Source organism: Myotis nattereri, assembly GCF_964212035.1.
Source record: "Myotis nattereri genome assembly, chromosome: 19".
In the NCBI taxonomy this organism is placed as follows: Eukaryota; Metazoa; Chordata; class Mammalia; order Chiroptera; family Vespertilionidae; genus Myotis; species Myotis nattereri.
In genome coordinates this window covers 14,542,865-14,559,720 of record NC_138095.1, presented here as the reverse complement: position 1 = coordinate 14,559,720, position 16,856 = coordinate 14,542,865, and the positions used below count along the sequence as shown (strand labels likewise).

Here is a 16,856-nt window from a genome sequence, read left to right as displayed (position 1 = left end):
CATCTGGGCCGAACCTGGCCAGGAGGTGCCTGTTCGCACATACCCTCTGTGAGGAGGGGCTCAGAGGTTTGAAAAGCCGATTCCTCTTTTTTTTTTTTTTAAATCCTCAGCTGAGGATGTTCTTCCGTTGATTTTCAGACAGCGTGGGAGGGAGGAAGGGGAGAGAGAGACATCGATTGGTTGCCTCTTGCATGCGCCCCGTGTGAGGCCAGGAGTCAAGCCTGCAGCCGACGTTTGACCGGGAATCAAATCGAGACCCTTGGGTCCGTGGGCTGATGCTCTAACCACTGAGTGACCAGGTCAGGGCCTGTTTTCCCCTCTTGACCCGGGTTCCCCCCATGAGCTCCTCCTTCCTTTGAGTTTAAAAGTTATTATTACGCGGGCATATTCCCTCGCAAGAGAGAAGCAGCACCCAGAGGAGGCACGAAGGGAGGGCCTGGCTTAGCTCTCCGAGGGCAGGACAAGTTTCTCGCGGTTTGTTATTTGGAAAGTCCCTCTGGTTGTCACTGGGAGGGACAGTGACTTCAGCTACTTCAGGAGGCGGGACAGGCCGGGTCTCTTAGCCCAGTCCTCACCTAGAGTTTTGACAGAAGTTCAAAAGGAAGGGCCCTGATATACACCCCCTAGGGGCCCCTCCTGCCCCGTATCCCGCGCAAAACCGGACGATGGCCCAGCAAGTCACTCCGACTCTTTATTGTCTTTTTTACAAACGGGTCTCAGGTAGGTAGGATGGAAACGGAAGAGCTGTCTCCTGGCTTCTCAGCCAGTCCTCAGGGAGCCCCACCATCACTGCCGGGAGGGAAGAGACCCCTCCTGCTCCTTTGCACCCCCTCATTTACCAGGGGAGGGGCTCCCATCCGGGCTCCTGGCCCGGGACAAGCCTTTCCCCCACGGATCTGCTGATTCTCCATCAAGCGTTATCTTGGCTCCTAGAGAGAGACACACAGGCTGGCTCGCAAGGCCTGGCCCACAGCAAACAGAGCACGGGAGGCGATCGCCAGGCTGATTTCTCGCCCACCTCCCCTGACCCACTCCTCTGGGAGCCCAGCCTCCTCTGCAGTGTGGCATCGGCCTTCACCCTTTGTCACTGTTCCCCAAGACTCCCCCAGCCCCTCACTCGCTGGGCCGCCTCCTGTCCACACTTCCCCTGGAGGCCTTCTCTATCTCCCTCTTCCTAGTCATCCCTGTCCTCCACTCTCAGTTTCTCCACCCCTAGCCCCCACCTCTCGGCATTTCCGTCCGGGCCTTTGGCTCTGGCTCTGGCTCCGGCTGCGGCTGCGGCTCCGGCCAGGGCCCCGGGAGCCCCGAGAGCTGCCGGAGCCCCTGGAAGAGTTGCTGGCAGTGGAGCAGGTGCTGGCGGCCTGGCCCCGGGACAGGAAGCTTGGTCGGCTGTAAGGGAGCCAGGCCTCTTCTGCAGCACAAGAGAAAAGAATAGCTGGGCCCAGGCAGGGGGCAGGACACCACTCCTGGCCCCCTGTGCCACCCCAACCCTCCTCCCAGCTCTGGAAGGAGAGTTGAGAGCAGGCAAAGGGCTCAGGCCATCCTGGGGTTGAGAAGCAGAGCGGCCAGTACGCGGCCTTGACATCACACGCGCTCAGAACCCTGCAGGGAACACCCACCCCTGTTCTCCTCTCACTGAGGCTGGTCCTGAGAAAGGATGCGACTGGGGAACCTCAGGGGATTTTGCTCAGAGGCAGCTGGAGAGACAGGTGCCTCCGATGTGGGTCAAATGCATGAACCCAATGAAAGTGAGGGGTGAGCTGGGATGAAACTAGCCCATCATTGGCCCCGTCTGCACTGTACGATCAGCCTCCAGTCCTAAAGCCCACCTTCTATAGCCGCGCCCTCCAGCCCTCCCTGGCCTCCTTACCATCCGGGAGGGGTCCCCGATGGGCCCCCAGGGGTGCCCCCTGCACCCCTCTTCTCTCCCCGCTGCGCTCCCGTTCCAAAGAGGACATGCTGCCTGCTGCTCTCAGCCCTGAAGCCCAGCCCGTCTCTTCCTCTGGTGGGGGCAAGGGCGGTGGGGGCAAGTCTGGGGAGAGGCCTGTTTCAGCAGAGGGTCCCACTCCCCTGGTACCAGTCCCTCCCACTCCCATTCCCTGGCGCCAGGAGGCTGCAAATAAACAGCCCAGGATGTGGGTTTTCCTGCTCCCCACCTCCAGCCTTCAGAGCCCGCCCTTGGTTTCTGCCCGTGTCCGCTACTGTCTCCACCCCCACACCCAGGGCCCCTCACCCCCAGGACTGTGCTCCCGCCGGTAGGGCACGGCCTTGGGTTTCTTCCGATGGGCGCGGGGCCCTTGAAGTGGCGGAGTCATCTCCCTCGGCGCCTGCCGGGTTCTCCCTGTAGCATTAGGAGAAGGGAGAGGAGCAGGTAAGAGAGAAGGTCTAGAAGGGACTTCAGGAGGCGGTGGGATGAGGTGAGGGTTCTGTAGACTCACCTGGGGCACTGCTGGCGGTGCTAGGGACAGGGCTGGCGCTGAAGTGATAGGCCGCTGTGGGGCCAGCCCCGGGGCCAGCAGGCCTCGCCTCGTGGCTGTTCAGAGCGGGCTGGGACACACTGAGCGGGGAACTGGGCTCAAGGGGCAGCCTCCTGCAACGACATAAGGCCTTAGCACTTGTTCTCTCAACAAACACTAAGCGCCTACTGTGTGCCAGGCACTGTGTTAGACACTCGGCCTAATACTCAAATGAACAAGACACAGCCGGCCCCCACCAGGCTCCCGAGCTAGTGGAACGTGAGGAAAGCCATGTCTTTGAAATGCTCCCGGGAGCTGGCAAAGTCCCTCTGAGGGAGAAAGAGTCTGAAGGGAGTGAGAGGCCTTGTTAGTCTCCAGGTTTCTCCCCAAATCATACTTCCACCCTCATGCACCCCAGATCCACCCATCCATCCATCCACCCATCCATCCACCCACCCATCCATCCACCCACCCATCCATCCATCCATCCTTCCATCCATCCATCCATCCATCCATCCATCCATCCACCCATCCATCCACCCATCCATCCATCCTTCCATCCACCCATCCTTCCTTCCTTCCATCCATCCAACCATCCATCCATCCATCCATCCTTCCTTCCATCCATCCATCCATCCATCCATCCATCCATCCATCCATCCTTCCATCCACCCATCCTCCCTTCCATCCATCTATCCATCCATCCATCCATCTATCCATCCATCCTTCCTTCCTTCCACCCATCCATCCTTCCATCCACCCATCCATCCTTCCATCCATCCATCCATCCATCCTTCCTTCCTTCCATCCACCCATCCATACATCCATCCATCCATCCATTCACTGAACAGATGTGTGCCGAGGGCCTATAACGTACAAGGTGCCATGCGCTTCCCTACCTGGGCATCTGGTGGAGATGGGGAATGTCAGTGAGGGGCTGCGGAGGGTCGGGAGGTGAGGGGGTGAGAGTGGCTGTGGACTGCTGTCCGTAGGAAGGTGTGGGGGAGGGGGTCTCCCCTCGGGACGCAGGGACCAAGCACCCTCCGCTGGAGCTGGGCTCGGCCAGGTGGCTCCTCTCAGGCACCACAGGGGGGCACCACTCTCCTGGCTCTGAGCTGGGGAAAGAAGCAGGAGGTGAGGGTGACTGAGGAGCTTCCATATCCTTCCTTGGCCGTCCAGTTGCCAGCTCCCTTCCTCTCCAGCTCTCTGCCCTCCCAGCAGGCAGCCGGGGCTGGTCCCACGTGCAGGACATCTGCAGCCAGAAGCATCCTTACCGGCCCTCGAGGTCCTCCTCAGGCCCCTGGAGGCAGCTCAGTTCACAGGAAGGAGGCGGTGGGGGCAGGGCTTCTGGCCAGTTGAGGGAGGGCATCTGCACGGGTTTCCCCAGCAGCTTCGCTTTGCCGGCCCTGGGCCCTGAGTAGAGCAGGAAAGGGGCAGAGGTGAGACCTGTCAGAAGTGCTGGGCCAGGTCCCGAGGAGTGTGGGGCGAGGGGCCCGGGAGGCCTACCGCTGTCCCCCTGGCTCCATTCCGGGGGCGCATACTGGCTCCAGGTGCTCGGGTCCCCAGAGGAGTTTGGGGGGAAGCCCCCATGGAAGGTCTGCAGCTCCTCCCCGGCTGGGTCAATGGTGCTGTAGACAGGACCCTCGGGGGAGGCAGCCGCGCCCCTGGCCGTCTGAGCCAGGTACAGGGAGATCCCAGCTTCTGAGGAGGAGAAAGAGGGGGCCCAGGGCGGACACAGAGAAACAGGACAACAGGAGAATGGAGGGCAAAAGGAAACCCCACCGGAGCGCTTCTTCCCCCACCCCAAACCTTACTCCCAAACCAGGGTACAGGTGGGGCCAGAGGGACACCCCCACTCACATCCTCCTGAGGACTGACCAACCTCAGGAGCACTGGGGCTCCCTGCAGTGTACCCCGGTAGGTGGAGAGGAGAGAAGGGTGCCGGGGCCACACGGGCCCCCGAGGGAAGGAGAACTCCTCACCATTGTAATATCTGTCGTCTGGGTCGGGATTGCTGGGGCAGCAGCCCCCCCGGGGTTCCTGGGCAGAGGGGCTTCGAGATGGGTGGGGCCAGGAGTCTGCCAGCCAAGGGTAGGGAGCAGGGCCGAGGCCCCCGGGTGGCCTGGGGGAGAGCATGTGGACGCTGGGGTGGAGAGCCCGGGAAGGCCTGGGAAGTAGAGGAGGCAGGGGCAATGGGGGGAGGGGGGAGAAGTGGGGTGGTGGGCACGTCAGCTGAGGAGGCAGTGAGGCCTGGAGAGGAAGGGGTGCAGCCTGTCCCTGGAGGGGACTATCCCTAGGAAGGAAGTTGAGCGAATTACCTGGAACTGGCTCCCGAAAGGCCCTCCGAGTGTGGGAAGGACACTGGGGAAGATGAGGGGAGACTGGATGAGAGAAGAGCCCGGGCTGGGGCGTGAACCCCACAGGGCAGTCAGTGGTGGCTCACCTGCAGGCGTGTAGGCAAAGGAGGCTTCCGGAAAGGATCCCATGGGAGAGAGGAGAGGGAAAATGGAAAAGGGGTCAGAAATAGCCACCCTCTTGTCCACTCCTCCCCCCGCCACTCAGGCTGCACCCTGAACCGATTTCATCAGAATCGCTAGGAGTGAGAGGGACTCGGGCATTAGTATTTTTCTAAAGCTCCCCAGGTGATTCCCGTGTGTAGCCAAGACTGGGAACCACTGGTCTAGGTGCTCTCAGATCTCTCCAGATGCGCAGGAAGGGGGGGGGGGGGCAGGGGGGCTGAGGGGGTAGCAGCGAGGCCTTTCCACCCAAACCCTGGCTCATGTATTGCCTGGGTCCTGGCCACACCCCTCCTACCAGGCCCAACCCTCACGTGTATGTCTTCTTAGACTCGCCCCCTTTATTTATTTTAAAAAATATTTTTATTGATTTCAGAGAGGAAGGAAGAGAGAGAGATAGAAACATCAATGATGAGAATCATGGATCAGCACCCCTCACTTAGTTGGAGCCCAAAACCCGGACCTGTGCCCGGACGGGGAATCCAACCGTGACCTCCTGGTTCATAGGTCGATGCTCAACCACTGAGCCACATCAGCCGGGCTGACTGCAGAGCCTGCTCTCTCCTCCCTTGGCGTCTTCAGGGTAAGTCTTACCCCTTCCCAGGCTCAGGTCCCGCCCCCTCCCGGCCCCGCTCCTCCCCTCCACCCCCCCACCCCCAGTCCTGTTCCCAGGGGCGGAGCTCCAGCCCCCGCCTCCCACTTTGGAGAGGCTGAGCCTCCCACGCCCTCTCTCCAGGCTGCCCGCCTCGCTCCGAGGAAGGCGGCTCCAGGCTCGGTCCGCTCCGAGGCACCCCGTTCCGTCTCCCCGCGTCCGAGGGCGCCCTACGCCCCGCAGCCCCGCGGCCCGCCGCCCCCCGACGGCTCTCACCTGCGTAATGGCTGAGCTCCTTGCGCTGCCTGCGGCGCCGGCAGAGGGCGCCGCCGAGCCCGATGAGCAGCGCCCCGCAGGCCGCGCCGCCGCCCGCCAGGAAGGCCGGCTCCCGCAGCACCCGCGCCAGCCGCTCCGCCAGCCCCTGGCCCGCCTCGAGCGCGGGCTCCCGTTCCCGGGGGGTCGCTGCGGGGGTCAGAGCCGTGAGCGCAGTCGGGGCCTGGAAACTTGCAGCCCCTCCGGCCCCCCGCCCCCCACCTCCAGACTCACGCAGCTGCACGGACACCGGGGCACTGGCCACGCCCACGCCGGCGCTGGTGGCCGCGGCGACCTGGGTCCGGTAGGGGAGACCGGGCAGCAGCCCCTGCAGCACCGCGGAGCGCGCCCAGCCCGCCGCGGACCGGTTGAGGTGGAAGCGGCTCTCGTTCCCCAGGCACCAGATCTGGGGAGGCCGAGACCCGGGTTAGAGTCAGGAATGGGATTCTGGCCGCACGTGGAATGGCACAGGGCGCTCAGCCAGGCATAATTCAGCCTGGAGAGGGCACGGAACCCTCTCTCCTCCCCCAGAGCCTCCCCCCCCCCCCCCCCCTGCAGCCACAAAGCTGGCCCAGCCTACCCTAGACCCTTTCCAATCCTAGCCCTGGCCCTCCTCCCCCTCCCACCCAGCCGTCTCCCTCCCACACACCCTGTACCTGGTATTCCTTGATGACCCCATTCTGCTGGGAGGGGAGCGGGGGTTCCCAGGACACCGTGATACTGCTGTTGCCTTCACCCCCTAAGGCTACGGCCACTGCCTGGGGGGGACCGCTGGGGGCTGGCCAGGGTGGAACGTGGTGAGAGGGACTCAGCCATTGCAAGCTGCCCCTCAGGCCCCAACCTCTTCCCACCCCCCACCCCGCCCCCAGTTCTAACATCTTAGGGAACTAAGGCTTCCCACCCACTTGCTTTGCTCCACCCCCCCACCCCCACCCCGGCAAGCTTTCCCCCTCCCACTTCCCTCTTGTCCATCCAGCAGCTCCGGCAGCCCCTTACCCTCCTCAGGCGTGCTCCTGGCCACCAAGAGGCTGTCAGCACCCAGCCCCTCCTGGCCTTGGGCTTGCACCTTGATCTGAATGCGGGTCCCCGGGGGGAGTCCTCTCAGCACAGTACTCTGCTGGCTTGGGGACTGTAGGTCCAGCACTGTCCAGCTTCCCCCATCAGGACCTGCTACCCTCCAAGACACCCGGAAACCTTGCACCAGCTGGACTGGGCCATCTACCTGCAGGGGAGAAGAGGGAGCATACCAGGCCCAGCCCCTCTTCCATTCACCCATCTTCCCCACCCATTCTTGGAGGCCCCTATGTCCCCCGTCATTATCCCTGCCCTTCACCTCATCCCTATGCCACACTCACAGTCCAGGACACCTGCAGGGTCCGGGGCCCAAGGACGATGGGCTCCTGCAGACGCACAGCCACTTCGGCCAGTCCCGGCTGGCCTCCCCGTGGGTCCTCCACTGGCCTGGATGGGTTGCTGTCTGTTGACCAAAGAGCCCGCTCAGCAGGGGCCAGCAGGGGCAGGGGAGTCACCACTGACAGTGTGCTGTGTCCTGCCTCTGCCCTGCCCTGCAGACAGTCCTGGTTAGTGCTCCAGAGCACACCCCAGGGCAGCCGTGGGCAAACTACGGCCCGCGGGCCGGATCCGGCCCGTTTGAAATGAATAAAACTAAAAAAAAAAAGACCGTACCCTTTTATGTAATGATGTTTACTTTGAATTTATATTAGTTCACACAAACACTCCATCCATGCTTTTGTTCCGGCCCTCCGGTCCAGTTTCAGAACCCATTGTGGCCCTCGAGTCAAAAAGTTTGCCCACCCCTGCCCCAGGGTCAAAAGAGGCTGGGGGAGGGGGGACAGAGGTGGGCCTTCTAGTCCTGATAATCTACTGTAAGGGACTCAGGAGTGAGGTGCCACCAAGGTGATTGAATCATTCTCCACCCCGTGTGTCTCTCCCCTCCTCCTCATCCTCTTTCTCCCTCTCCCCCTCCTCCCCCCTCCTCCCCCCCTCCCCCTACTTCTCCTCTTCCTTCTTGTTCTCCCTCCCCCTCCCCCTCCTCCTCCCTTCTCCCCCTCCTCCCTCTTCTCTTGTTCCCTCAATGAGAGGGAAGCATGACCCCCTGCTTCAGGCCAGGCCCCCCCCCCACTCCCATATAGACCTGGCACCACAGGAAAGAGCTGCCATGGTGCCATGGTTTGGGGGGAGGGGTGCTATGCAGTGTCACATGTCATAACCATGAGCCAGGGACCCTGCCCTTACCCTGGGTGCGGACAGGCTCAGAGACGGGGCTGGGCTCACTGAGACCCCAGGCTCCCACCGCTCGCACCAGGAACAAGTAGATGGTGTTGGGCTGCAGACCTCCGACGGTGTGTGTCTCCAGCTGCACGCCATCCGCCACTGTCCGCCATGTGTTGCCAGCTGCTTGGCTGCAACGGGAATGAGGTGGCAGAGTTGTCTGAGCCAGGGATCCCCAACCTGCCTACTCCATCTCACCCATTCTCGTTGGCCCCCTACTGCCTCCTCCCCCGGGGAAAGGGAACTGGCAAACCTCTCCCCACAATAGCAAAGACCCTCAGGACACAGGCCCGCCCCCTCCCCCCCCCCCCCCTTGAACTGTCCAGGTTTGCACTCACAACCTTCCCTGTACCTGAAAGCCTCTATCAAGTAAGAGGTAACTGCGGCCCCAGCCTGCGGGTTGGGCTTCCAGGTCAGGGTCACGCTGTTCTTGGTGATCTCGGTGACCACTGGCTGAGAGGGAGGCCCCGGAGGGGTACTAGGTTCTGGAGGCGGGCCTGGTAATTCTCCCCAGTCTTCTGCAGTGAGGAGATCATCTTTAAGGAGAAGACTGGGAAAAGAATGTAACCTGCGCCTTCCCAGAGGGACGGTGGAGCTGAGACAGTGCTGATGGTGGAGAGAGGGACTTAGTGCACTAACCTCTACTCACATCCGCCTCCCAAGGGCACCAATTCTATCCTCCTCCTCCTCCTCCTCCTCCCAAGGCCATGGCATTGGGAAGATAAAATCAGTCCTGGGGTTTGGCGGCCGAGCATTGGCTGCCTTTGAAGAATGTTTGGAGAAAGGCGCTGGCAAAGGAGGGAACAAAGGAGAAACTCACCCCGCCTCCTAAGCCAGGCACTCCACGTGGCCTCCCCTGTGGAACTCCTGGCCACACAGCTGTAGACGCCCATGTCCGTCTCCTGTAGGGGAGGGTAGAGGACTGGCAAACTGGGAGTGGAACAAGGTAGGGTGAGAGGGTGGAGCCCGGCATTCAGAAGGATGGGGAGGATGTTGTGCACTCCAGGTGGTCTGAGAGCAGATGGTTAGAATGGAGCTAGAGTCCCAGCGGGTGCCTAATGGCAGTTGGCCATTCTCAGTGACCTGGGCCCGGGGTGAGACTCACCTGCACGTTGGTGATGTGCAGGGTACCATTGGCCATTAGGTTGAGCTGGAGGCCATCCCCCTGCAGCCACTGCCCGTCCTTCTTCCATTGGACGCTAGGTTGAGGGTCCCCGGTCACTCTGCATGGCAGCCACACAGAGGAGCCAAGTGCCAGTGTCTGATTTGCTGGTCCCTGGAGGATGATGGGAGGCAGCCCATCCATCGAGGCTGAGAGAGGAAGAACTTGGGTACCTCAGAGGAGGATCCCAGGTTCAGGCAGCCAGCTCCTTGTCCTCATTCTCAGCTTGTTCCCAGAGTGCGCCCCCCCACCCCCACCCCCGCCACCGCCCGCCCTGGGATTGAAAGGGCTTCCATAACCAACTGTAGTCTCTGTCCGGAACCAGCAATCTACTATTAGTGGCTTCTTTTGAAACTTTGAGGGCATGTCTCAGGAACATGCCCCCACCCCCCTTGCAGACATATTGTAGAGAGTCCAAGATAAAACATCTCTTTCAGCCATTATTTCCTTCCAGGCCTTTGGGTCCCATCTTATCTCCATAGGCACATACCTCCTTTTACCTTCAACAGGGCCTTGGCCAGGATGCTGCCGGCCACACTGACCGCCTGGCACACATAGTAGCCAGCATCCGCACTCTGCACGGCAGTGATGTTGAGCTGGCCTCTCGGGGAGACGGAGAAGCGCCCTGTGGGCTGAAGGGACTGACTGGGGAAAAGCAGCACCTGGGGGCAGAGCAAGGAACCACGGCAGGGACTGAGCAGGCAGCTCCCCGTTCCCGTCGACACCAGAATTCAGAGCGTTCCCAAGGCTCTGATTCATGCTCTGTGCCCAGCCAGTTATGTGACCTTGGGCGAACTAGTTAAACCTATTCACACAAAAATGAGCGGTGTGATTAGATGTACCCCCCAGCTCTGTGCGAGCGATTTGAACTTCCTGAGCCCAAATTTCCCCAGATAGGACTCTTAGAGGATAGTTATGAAGATTAAATGAAGTAATCATATGACACTCTTAATACATTGCGTGATAAATGTTACATACTCTCCCCTTCTTTCTGGCGCTAACATTTTACATTGGATACGTTCACGGAAGGTAGTGGGGTAGGTGTGGGTCTCAGGACATATATGTAGCACCTGACTCATACCTGCTCCCACCCTCTACCGCCACCAGCACTTTTATTCATTTCAGAATCTAATGGAAACACAGCAGACTCGGACGCTAGAGCAGATGTTGGAGGAAATTGTGGCCGTGGATTTGGAATGAGGTCATAGTGGCCTGGTTTCCCAGCGTGGGGAGTTCATCAGACTTATTTTGTTATACTGATCTTGTTTTCCAGTAGCAAAATTCCCGCCTTTCCCTTACAGGAAGTTACTTGCGTTGTAACCTCAGTTAATGTTCATTCCAGTTGTATGTTCTGGGATCTGTTTGCTACGATTGCGCGCCCCCTGGTGGAGGCCTCTTATAAGTAGAAAAGCAAGTCACAGTCTACCCTCCGCGCTTTGCTTACAGAGCTGTTTGCTTTCTAGAGCGATGTATGAAGCCGAGGCCCCACGGCCTGGGGAAGGAGGATCTAATTGAATTTGCTGCATCCTCAGGACATCCTTGACCCAAAGAGAAAGATTCCGAGGAATGACTGCACCGGACTGTTCCCTGCCACCTAAATATATTACCATTTATTTTGAAAGTGTTAGCTATGTCTAAGGCCTTTCATATTAATTATCTTATTTAGTCCTCACAAACAATCTGCAAGGGCTCCTGGGAGGACCAAAGGTAAAGCAGAACCCTGAAAGCAGTTTGCAGAACGGAGAAGGAGCGGGGGGGGGGGGGGTAGGGCCCGAGGGGAAGCCGGTGGGGAGCCCCTGGCCTGGGCACCTACTTGACTTCCCTCCTTCTGCCAGAAGATGGCAGGTGGCGGGTTTCCTTTGGTCTCGCACTGAAACGTCACGCTCTCTCCAGCGGCTGCCATCTGGTCCTGGGGCTGGGTCACCAGCTGGGGTGGGACTGGCAAGGGGGTGCGGGGAGATAAAGGAACAGGGAGTCAGGGGTACTAAGAAGGGAGACTGAGGGAACAGGAGAGAGACGGCCAGGCTTGGCTGAGGTAGGAGCAGATTCTCATCCATCTCTTGCTCAAGTCTGTTTCGCTGCCTCCTTCTCTCTCTTGTCCAAGTCTCAGGTGACCCCACATCTCCTGCCTGTCCTTTCCTACTTGGCCCACCCCCCTCATTTCCCTCACCTCACCCCTGCTGCGGGCAGAACCAAGGGGGGCCTCACCGTGAACGCTGAGGGAGCCAGCCGCTTCCACTCGGCCCACGCTGTTCTCCGCCACACAGGTGTACGTCCCCTCGTCTTCAGGCCTCACGCGCCCAATCCAAAGGCTGTGGTCACCCCGGATCTCATACCTGCTCCACTCCCCACCCCCAGGCTGGGTTGGCCATAGCTACAGACCACTTCTGTCTCCCCCAGGACAGATACCAGGGACAAGGCAGGCCTCAACAGGGACAGGAGCTCGATGAATGGAGTCGGGGACTGGCTAGGGCAGGGCCACAGGCTCTGGGAAACAGACTTCTCTGTGTGAGAGGGTCTCTGCCTCCCAGTTTTCTAGGGCGGGGTACACACTCGAGCGGGTTGGCTCTCCTCACCTGCCTGTGGGCAGTTCTCCATCCTCCTTTCGCCAGTGTAGCCGAGGGGGGGGATCCCCTTGCACCTCACAGGGGAAATGTGCAGGGGCGTCAGCCAGGACCACCTGATTCACTGGTCTCCGCAGGAATGAGGGGCGCTCTGTGGCGTGGGAGTGAGGGAACAGTCAGGGGTCTGCAGGGCTGCGTGCTTCCCCGGCTCCATGCTCCCGTAACTCCAAACCTCCGCGTGCCTACCCTGTACCACAAGCTCGGCCGGCCCGCTCTCCCGTTCTCCTGCCATGTTGGAGGCCACACACACGTACATCCCTGCGTCACTCTTGTGTGCATGTGACATCATCAGCTTCCCTCCACGGATCTGCGGAGTAATCACAGGAACTCTGGTCCTTTATAGCCATCAGAGCATATTTATTTGATTTTCACAACAAACCCAGGAAGGAAACCAGTGACGTTGATCCATTTGGATAAGAAGTTGTCGCTTTGTCCAAGGTGGGGCTCAGGCCTGTTGTTTCTCCCAAGGGCCCCTGGAGCACCATGCTCCACCCCTGCCCCCCCCCCGCCCCCCCCCCCCACCCGGGCTATCTTATACCAAGTCCATCCTACCCAGCCTCATTTATCCCTCACTCAACAGCTGGCTCTCCGCCTCTAGCCAACGGATGCCCTGATCTCAGATCTCCTGCCTTATCGCCGCCGGAGCGAGCATTATTCCCCGCCTTCCAAGACCCTGGGATTCAGGCCTTTCTCCTCGGAGGCAGGCGCCAGACCCCTAGCGCGTGGCCCCGCCCCCTTGTGACTGCTGACTCCGCCCCCCTGTCGCATCCCCTGCCTGGCCCAGCCCTCACCGTGATCCTTCCCTCCTCCTCCTTGACCGGGGTACTGCCCTTCCTCCAGGTCACCGATGGCTCCGGGTGGCCGCGGGGGGGCACGCATTCCATCACAGCTGGCTCCCCCACTGCCACCACCACGTTCCCAGGAGCCTGCCGGAAATCGTCGCGAAGGACTAGAGAGAGAAAGAGAGAGGGGGAGGGGGGGAGAGAGAGACACTATGAGTACATATATGACTATGACCGTCTGCCCCGCTGCAGGTGAGAAAACACCAGGCCCAGGCGTGGGCATGAGAGACCAAAGGCGCAGTCCCAACGGAAGATGAATCGCCCGAGATGCGAGCTGGTTCTAGACTGGGTGGCCCACGCCCTCCCGCACCCCCGACCCCAGAGCCGCGGGCTGACTCCCCGACTTCACCCGCCACTTCCAGCGAGGCGTTCCTGCTGGCCGCCGCCCCCAGGTAATTGCGCGCCACGCACGTGTACACGCCCTCGTCGGGGCGCGCGCGGCGCCCGTGCACGATTCGCGGGAAGAAGAGGGCGCCGCTGGGCAGCAGCAGGCGGTGGGCGCGCGGGTCCTCGCGCGCGGTGGCCACGCGCGCCCCGTTCTTGTACCACTCGATGTGCGGCCGGGGCCGGCCCTCCGCGCGGCAGGGCAGCGTGGCCGGTTCGCCTCGGGACACCAGCAGATCCGGCGGCTGCTCCACGATGCGCGGCATCGCGTCCTCGGGCCCGATCCTTGACCCTGGAGGATGGGAGGGGCGCAGAGCGCTCAGACCGGCAAGTTGGGGAAAGATGGAAGCTCCGGAGAGAAAAGGGGCCCCGCCTCTCTCCGTAGCGGGTGTGGGGGGGGGGGCGGGGGGGGCGGGGGGGTACCGTCTTATGGGAAGACGCCTCAGGCTCCTAAACTCGAAACGGGCAGATCAGCCAAGGGATCAGGACACCCTCCTCCTCCCCTCGGCCTGGGGTCCCCCGGGACGAGGAAGGCTTGAGTGATGGGCGCGGCCTGGGAGCCCAGGACCTGGCACAGAGCCCGTCTACTGACGCCCCAGACAATCATGTTTCGGGGTCCTGTGAAGCCATGGGAATTGACCCAATGCGAGCGGTAGTGGGAATGTGAGTGACGCTCTTTTCTGAGCGGGCACAGGTTTCGGCAGGTGGTTCTCAGGGTGATGAAAGGCCACACACCATCGAGAAAGGCATTGCTCTCCTTCCCTGCGTGTTCTGCTCCTGCCCCTCCCTGGGCCGCTGCAGTGGTTTGGGATCCAGGAGCCCGGAGCCCAGAGCCCGGAGCGCGTCAGGCTCAGGTACCCCCAGCTCGATCCAAAGTGGCTTCGTGACCCCTGGCGGCCAGCAGGCGCCGCTGCCGCCTCACGGCATCTGTGCCCTTCACTAACCAGGACCCATGGAACCCGCTTCTGTTCTCCACCTCCCCGCCCCTGTCCGCTTCTCCACGCTGTTCCAGAATCCGCGGAACCTCTACTTCCAGCCTGGTGTGAGCTTGGCTTTCACTTCCCGCCCTACTCCTGGAAGTTCCGATGGAAAGGACGCGGGATGGGTTGCCCCTGGTGAGCGTGTATTTAAGGGGTCGGGGACAAGAAGATCGGTTTCCCTCCCACTTGGAGAAGGGAATCATTTTCTCCATTTCCCTTCTAGATGGAAACTTCCGATTCTCACCCCATTCCCCGCCATCCCATCCCAGGCCCAGTTTAGGCAAACCCCAGGCCCAGTTCAGGTGAGCAGCACTGGAATGACAAAGAGCTCAGGGATTGGCTGGAACAAACTAGGGCGGGAATCTCAGGCCTCCACACTAACTCCTGTGAGAACTTGGGCAATTATTGAATTTCTCTGCGTCTCAGCTTCTTTATAGTAATAAAGAACAGTAACCCCTTAACCGGGTTGGCTCGGTGGATAGAGCGTCGGCCTGCGGACTCAAGAGTCCCAGGTTCGATTCTGGCCAAGGGCATGTACCTTGGTTGTGGGCACATCCCCAGTAGGGAGTGTGCAGGAGGCAGCTGATCGATGTTTCTGACTCTCTATCCCTCTCCCTTCCTCTCTGTAAAAAAAAATCAATTATATATACTTTAAAAAAAAAAAAAAGAACAGTAATAGGGTCATCATAAGACCATCATGTACTCCCCCAAAAGTACTTAATAAATACGGCCGGTCTAAGATTATTTCAGGGTTCTTCTCCCTCACCCACCTGACCTTGCCGTGGCTACTATAGTCTTTACCTGAATCGGATTCTACCCGGCCCCAGCATTCCCCTTTGCCCTTCACAAAACCATCGGCCATCATGGGAATAGGCAGGTCTGTTATAGCCACGCTTTGTGCTCTTTTTGTGCCCACTGGGGCACCGTCTATCTTCTCTGAATTTGCTTCCTCCACTGCGAACACGACCATCAGTTCCTCCCCTACAAACCTCACTGGGACAGTGTAGAGTGAACGCCCTCGGTGAGGTGAGAGCGCTGAGGTGTCTGTGGGAAGGACTCTGTGCTTAACCTCCTGGGGATCCGGGAGGTCAGCAGGTTGGGGAATTCCAGCTCATTCCCCATCTTCCTCCCCGCTCCCTCCGTGCAGGGCTCACCTTGCTGGTCCGCCCTTTCCCCCTAATTCCTGTAGACACATCTGCAGGCTCCCTTTCCCTGGAATTTCCTCCCTGTCATTTGGGGTCTCAGGAGAGGCTTTGACAGAAGCTAATGAATAGCTAAGGGTCATGCTAATGGGGCTCTGGGGCTTCTCCCCAGCACCTGAGTACACACACACACACACGCACACACACACACGCACACCACTGCCCAGGTCTCCTTTCTCGCCGCCTTGGGGTCTCCAGCGCAGCGCTCGCCCCAGATTCCAGTTGGCGAGGCCAGCGGACCCCGGCTGGGGAAGAACCAGAGAGAACCCCGGCCCGAGTGCCAGGGAACGCGGGAGTTCCCGACGCGGCCGGCAGGGGGCGAGCTCGGCCCTCTCCCGGCTCCCGGCTCCCGGGGCGCGGAGGAGCGCGCGGTCTCGGCCGCGATTTATCAATCAGCGTCATTGGCGTGGACCACCTCGCCGCCAGCGCAGCCTGCCCGCCCAGCTCTGCCCGGTGGACCGGCTGCGAGCCCGCCTCTGCGGGGCGAACTCCTAAGTTCCCTGAAACGGTCGCCGCCTCTGTCCAGCTCTGTAGCAAACACATGCAACATTTCGGCTTCCTCGCCCTCGTCCTAAGTGTAGAGTTCCTGGCAAACTTGGGTTCTCGGTGGGAAGCCTGCTCCCTGGGCGGGTCTCTAAGGGGCCCCGCGGCCACGCCCCTCCGCTGTCCTCCCCGCAGGGGGTCCCGGCCTCTCCTAGCTCCAACTTGCCCGCATCCACCCCTGGGATGGCCTGGGGTCGCCTGGGGAGGTGGGGAGTAATGAACTCAGCAACCATCTCCCCCCAAACCCTCGACCCCCGCCGGGACACCCACTCAGGTGCTCAAAGCCCCATATCATCCCTTGATCCCCGCCCGGGAGGCGCCCCTGGGTCTCCACGAGGGGCAGGCGCTCTTGGTCTCCTCCTCCTCCACGCCGCCCTCCCACCTTGCCCGCACTCGGGATCCCACGTCCCCACGGGGCAGGGGCTTACCGTTGAGAGCAGGCTCGCCCGGGGCCAGCAGGCTGTGGTTGAGCGCCGCCCCCGAGGCGTTGAAGCCGAAGAGCAGTTCGCTGGAGTTGGACGCGTCCCCGGCCAGGGAGTCCGCGAACAGGTTCATCTGCAGCAGCGCGTTGAGCAGGTAGCGCAGCATGGCGCGGCTCGACCGGGACCCGGGCGGGGGGCTCGGGACCCAGCCCCTGGGTCCGCGACCCGCGGGCCGGGAGCCGCCAGCCCCGCGGCCGCCTCTGCGCTCCGCCCCAGCCACGGTGCCGCTGTCCCGCCGGCCGGCGCCCGGGTGCCGCGCGTGCCTCCGCGCGCCCGCCTTCCCGGTCCTTCTCTCCACCCCTCGGCGCCGCGGCCCCCTGGGGGCTGAGCGGCGGAAAGCAGGTGCCACCCGACCACGGCGTAATTAAGGGATTAATCCCACACCCTTCCTCCTCCCGCCCCCGCCCCTACGGCCACGAGCGGGGCCAGAGACTGGAGTCGCTCAGCTAGAGTTGGAGTCCCCGCCCCG

General features: G+C 61.2%; 1 protein-coding gene across 1 annotated transcript; it reads right to left on the bottom strand.

The window, feature by feature from the left end:
* Window positions 1-673: 673 nt before the first annotated feature.
* On the bottom strand, window positions 674-16,493 carry ROBO3 (roundabout guidance receptor 3; the record flags this gene model as incomplete). The annotated part of the gene is made up of 28 exons (XM_081114051.1): window positions 674-929; window positions 1,224-1,411; window positions 1,871-2,032; window positions 2,234-2,341; window positions 2,439-2,590; window positions 3,356-3,571; window positions 3,731-3,869; window positions 3,963-4,157; window positions 4,439-4,578; window positions 4,775-4,817; window positions 4,900-4,923; window positions 5,841-6,026; window positions 6,111-6,282; window positions 6,533-6,654; window positions 6,873-7,098; window positions 7,232-7,353; window positions 8,133-8,299; window positions 8,521-8,686; window positions 8,989-9,070; window positions 9,274-9,479; window positions 9,821-9,992; window positions 11,144-11,268; window positions 11,539-11,666; window positions 11,907-12,045; window positions 12,141-12,261; window positions 12,746-12,903; window positions 13,146-13,472; window positions 16,334-16,493. 28 exons carry the CDS (start codon window positions 16,491-16,493, stop codon window positions 918-920), a joined length of 4,158 nt encoding a protein of 1,385 aa, XP_080970177.1. The 3' UTR covers window positions 674-917.
* Between the last annotated feature and the right edge of the window lie 363 nt (window positions 16,494-16,856).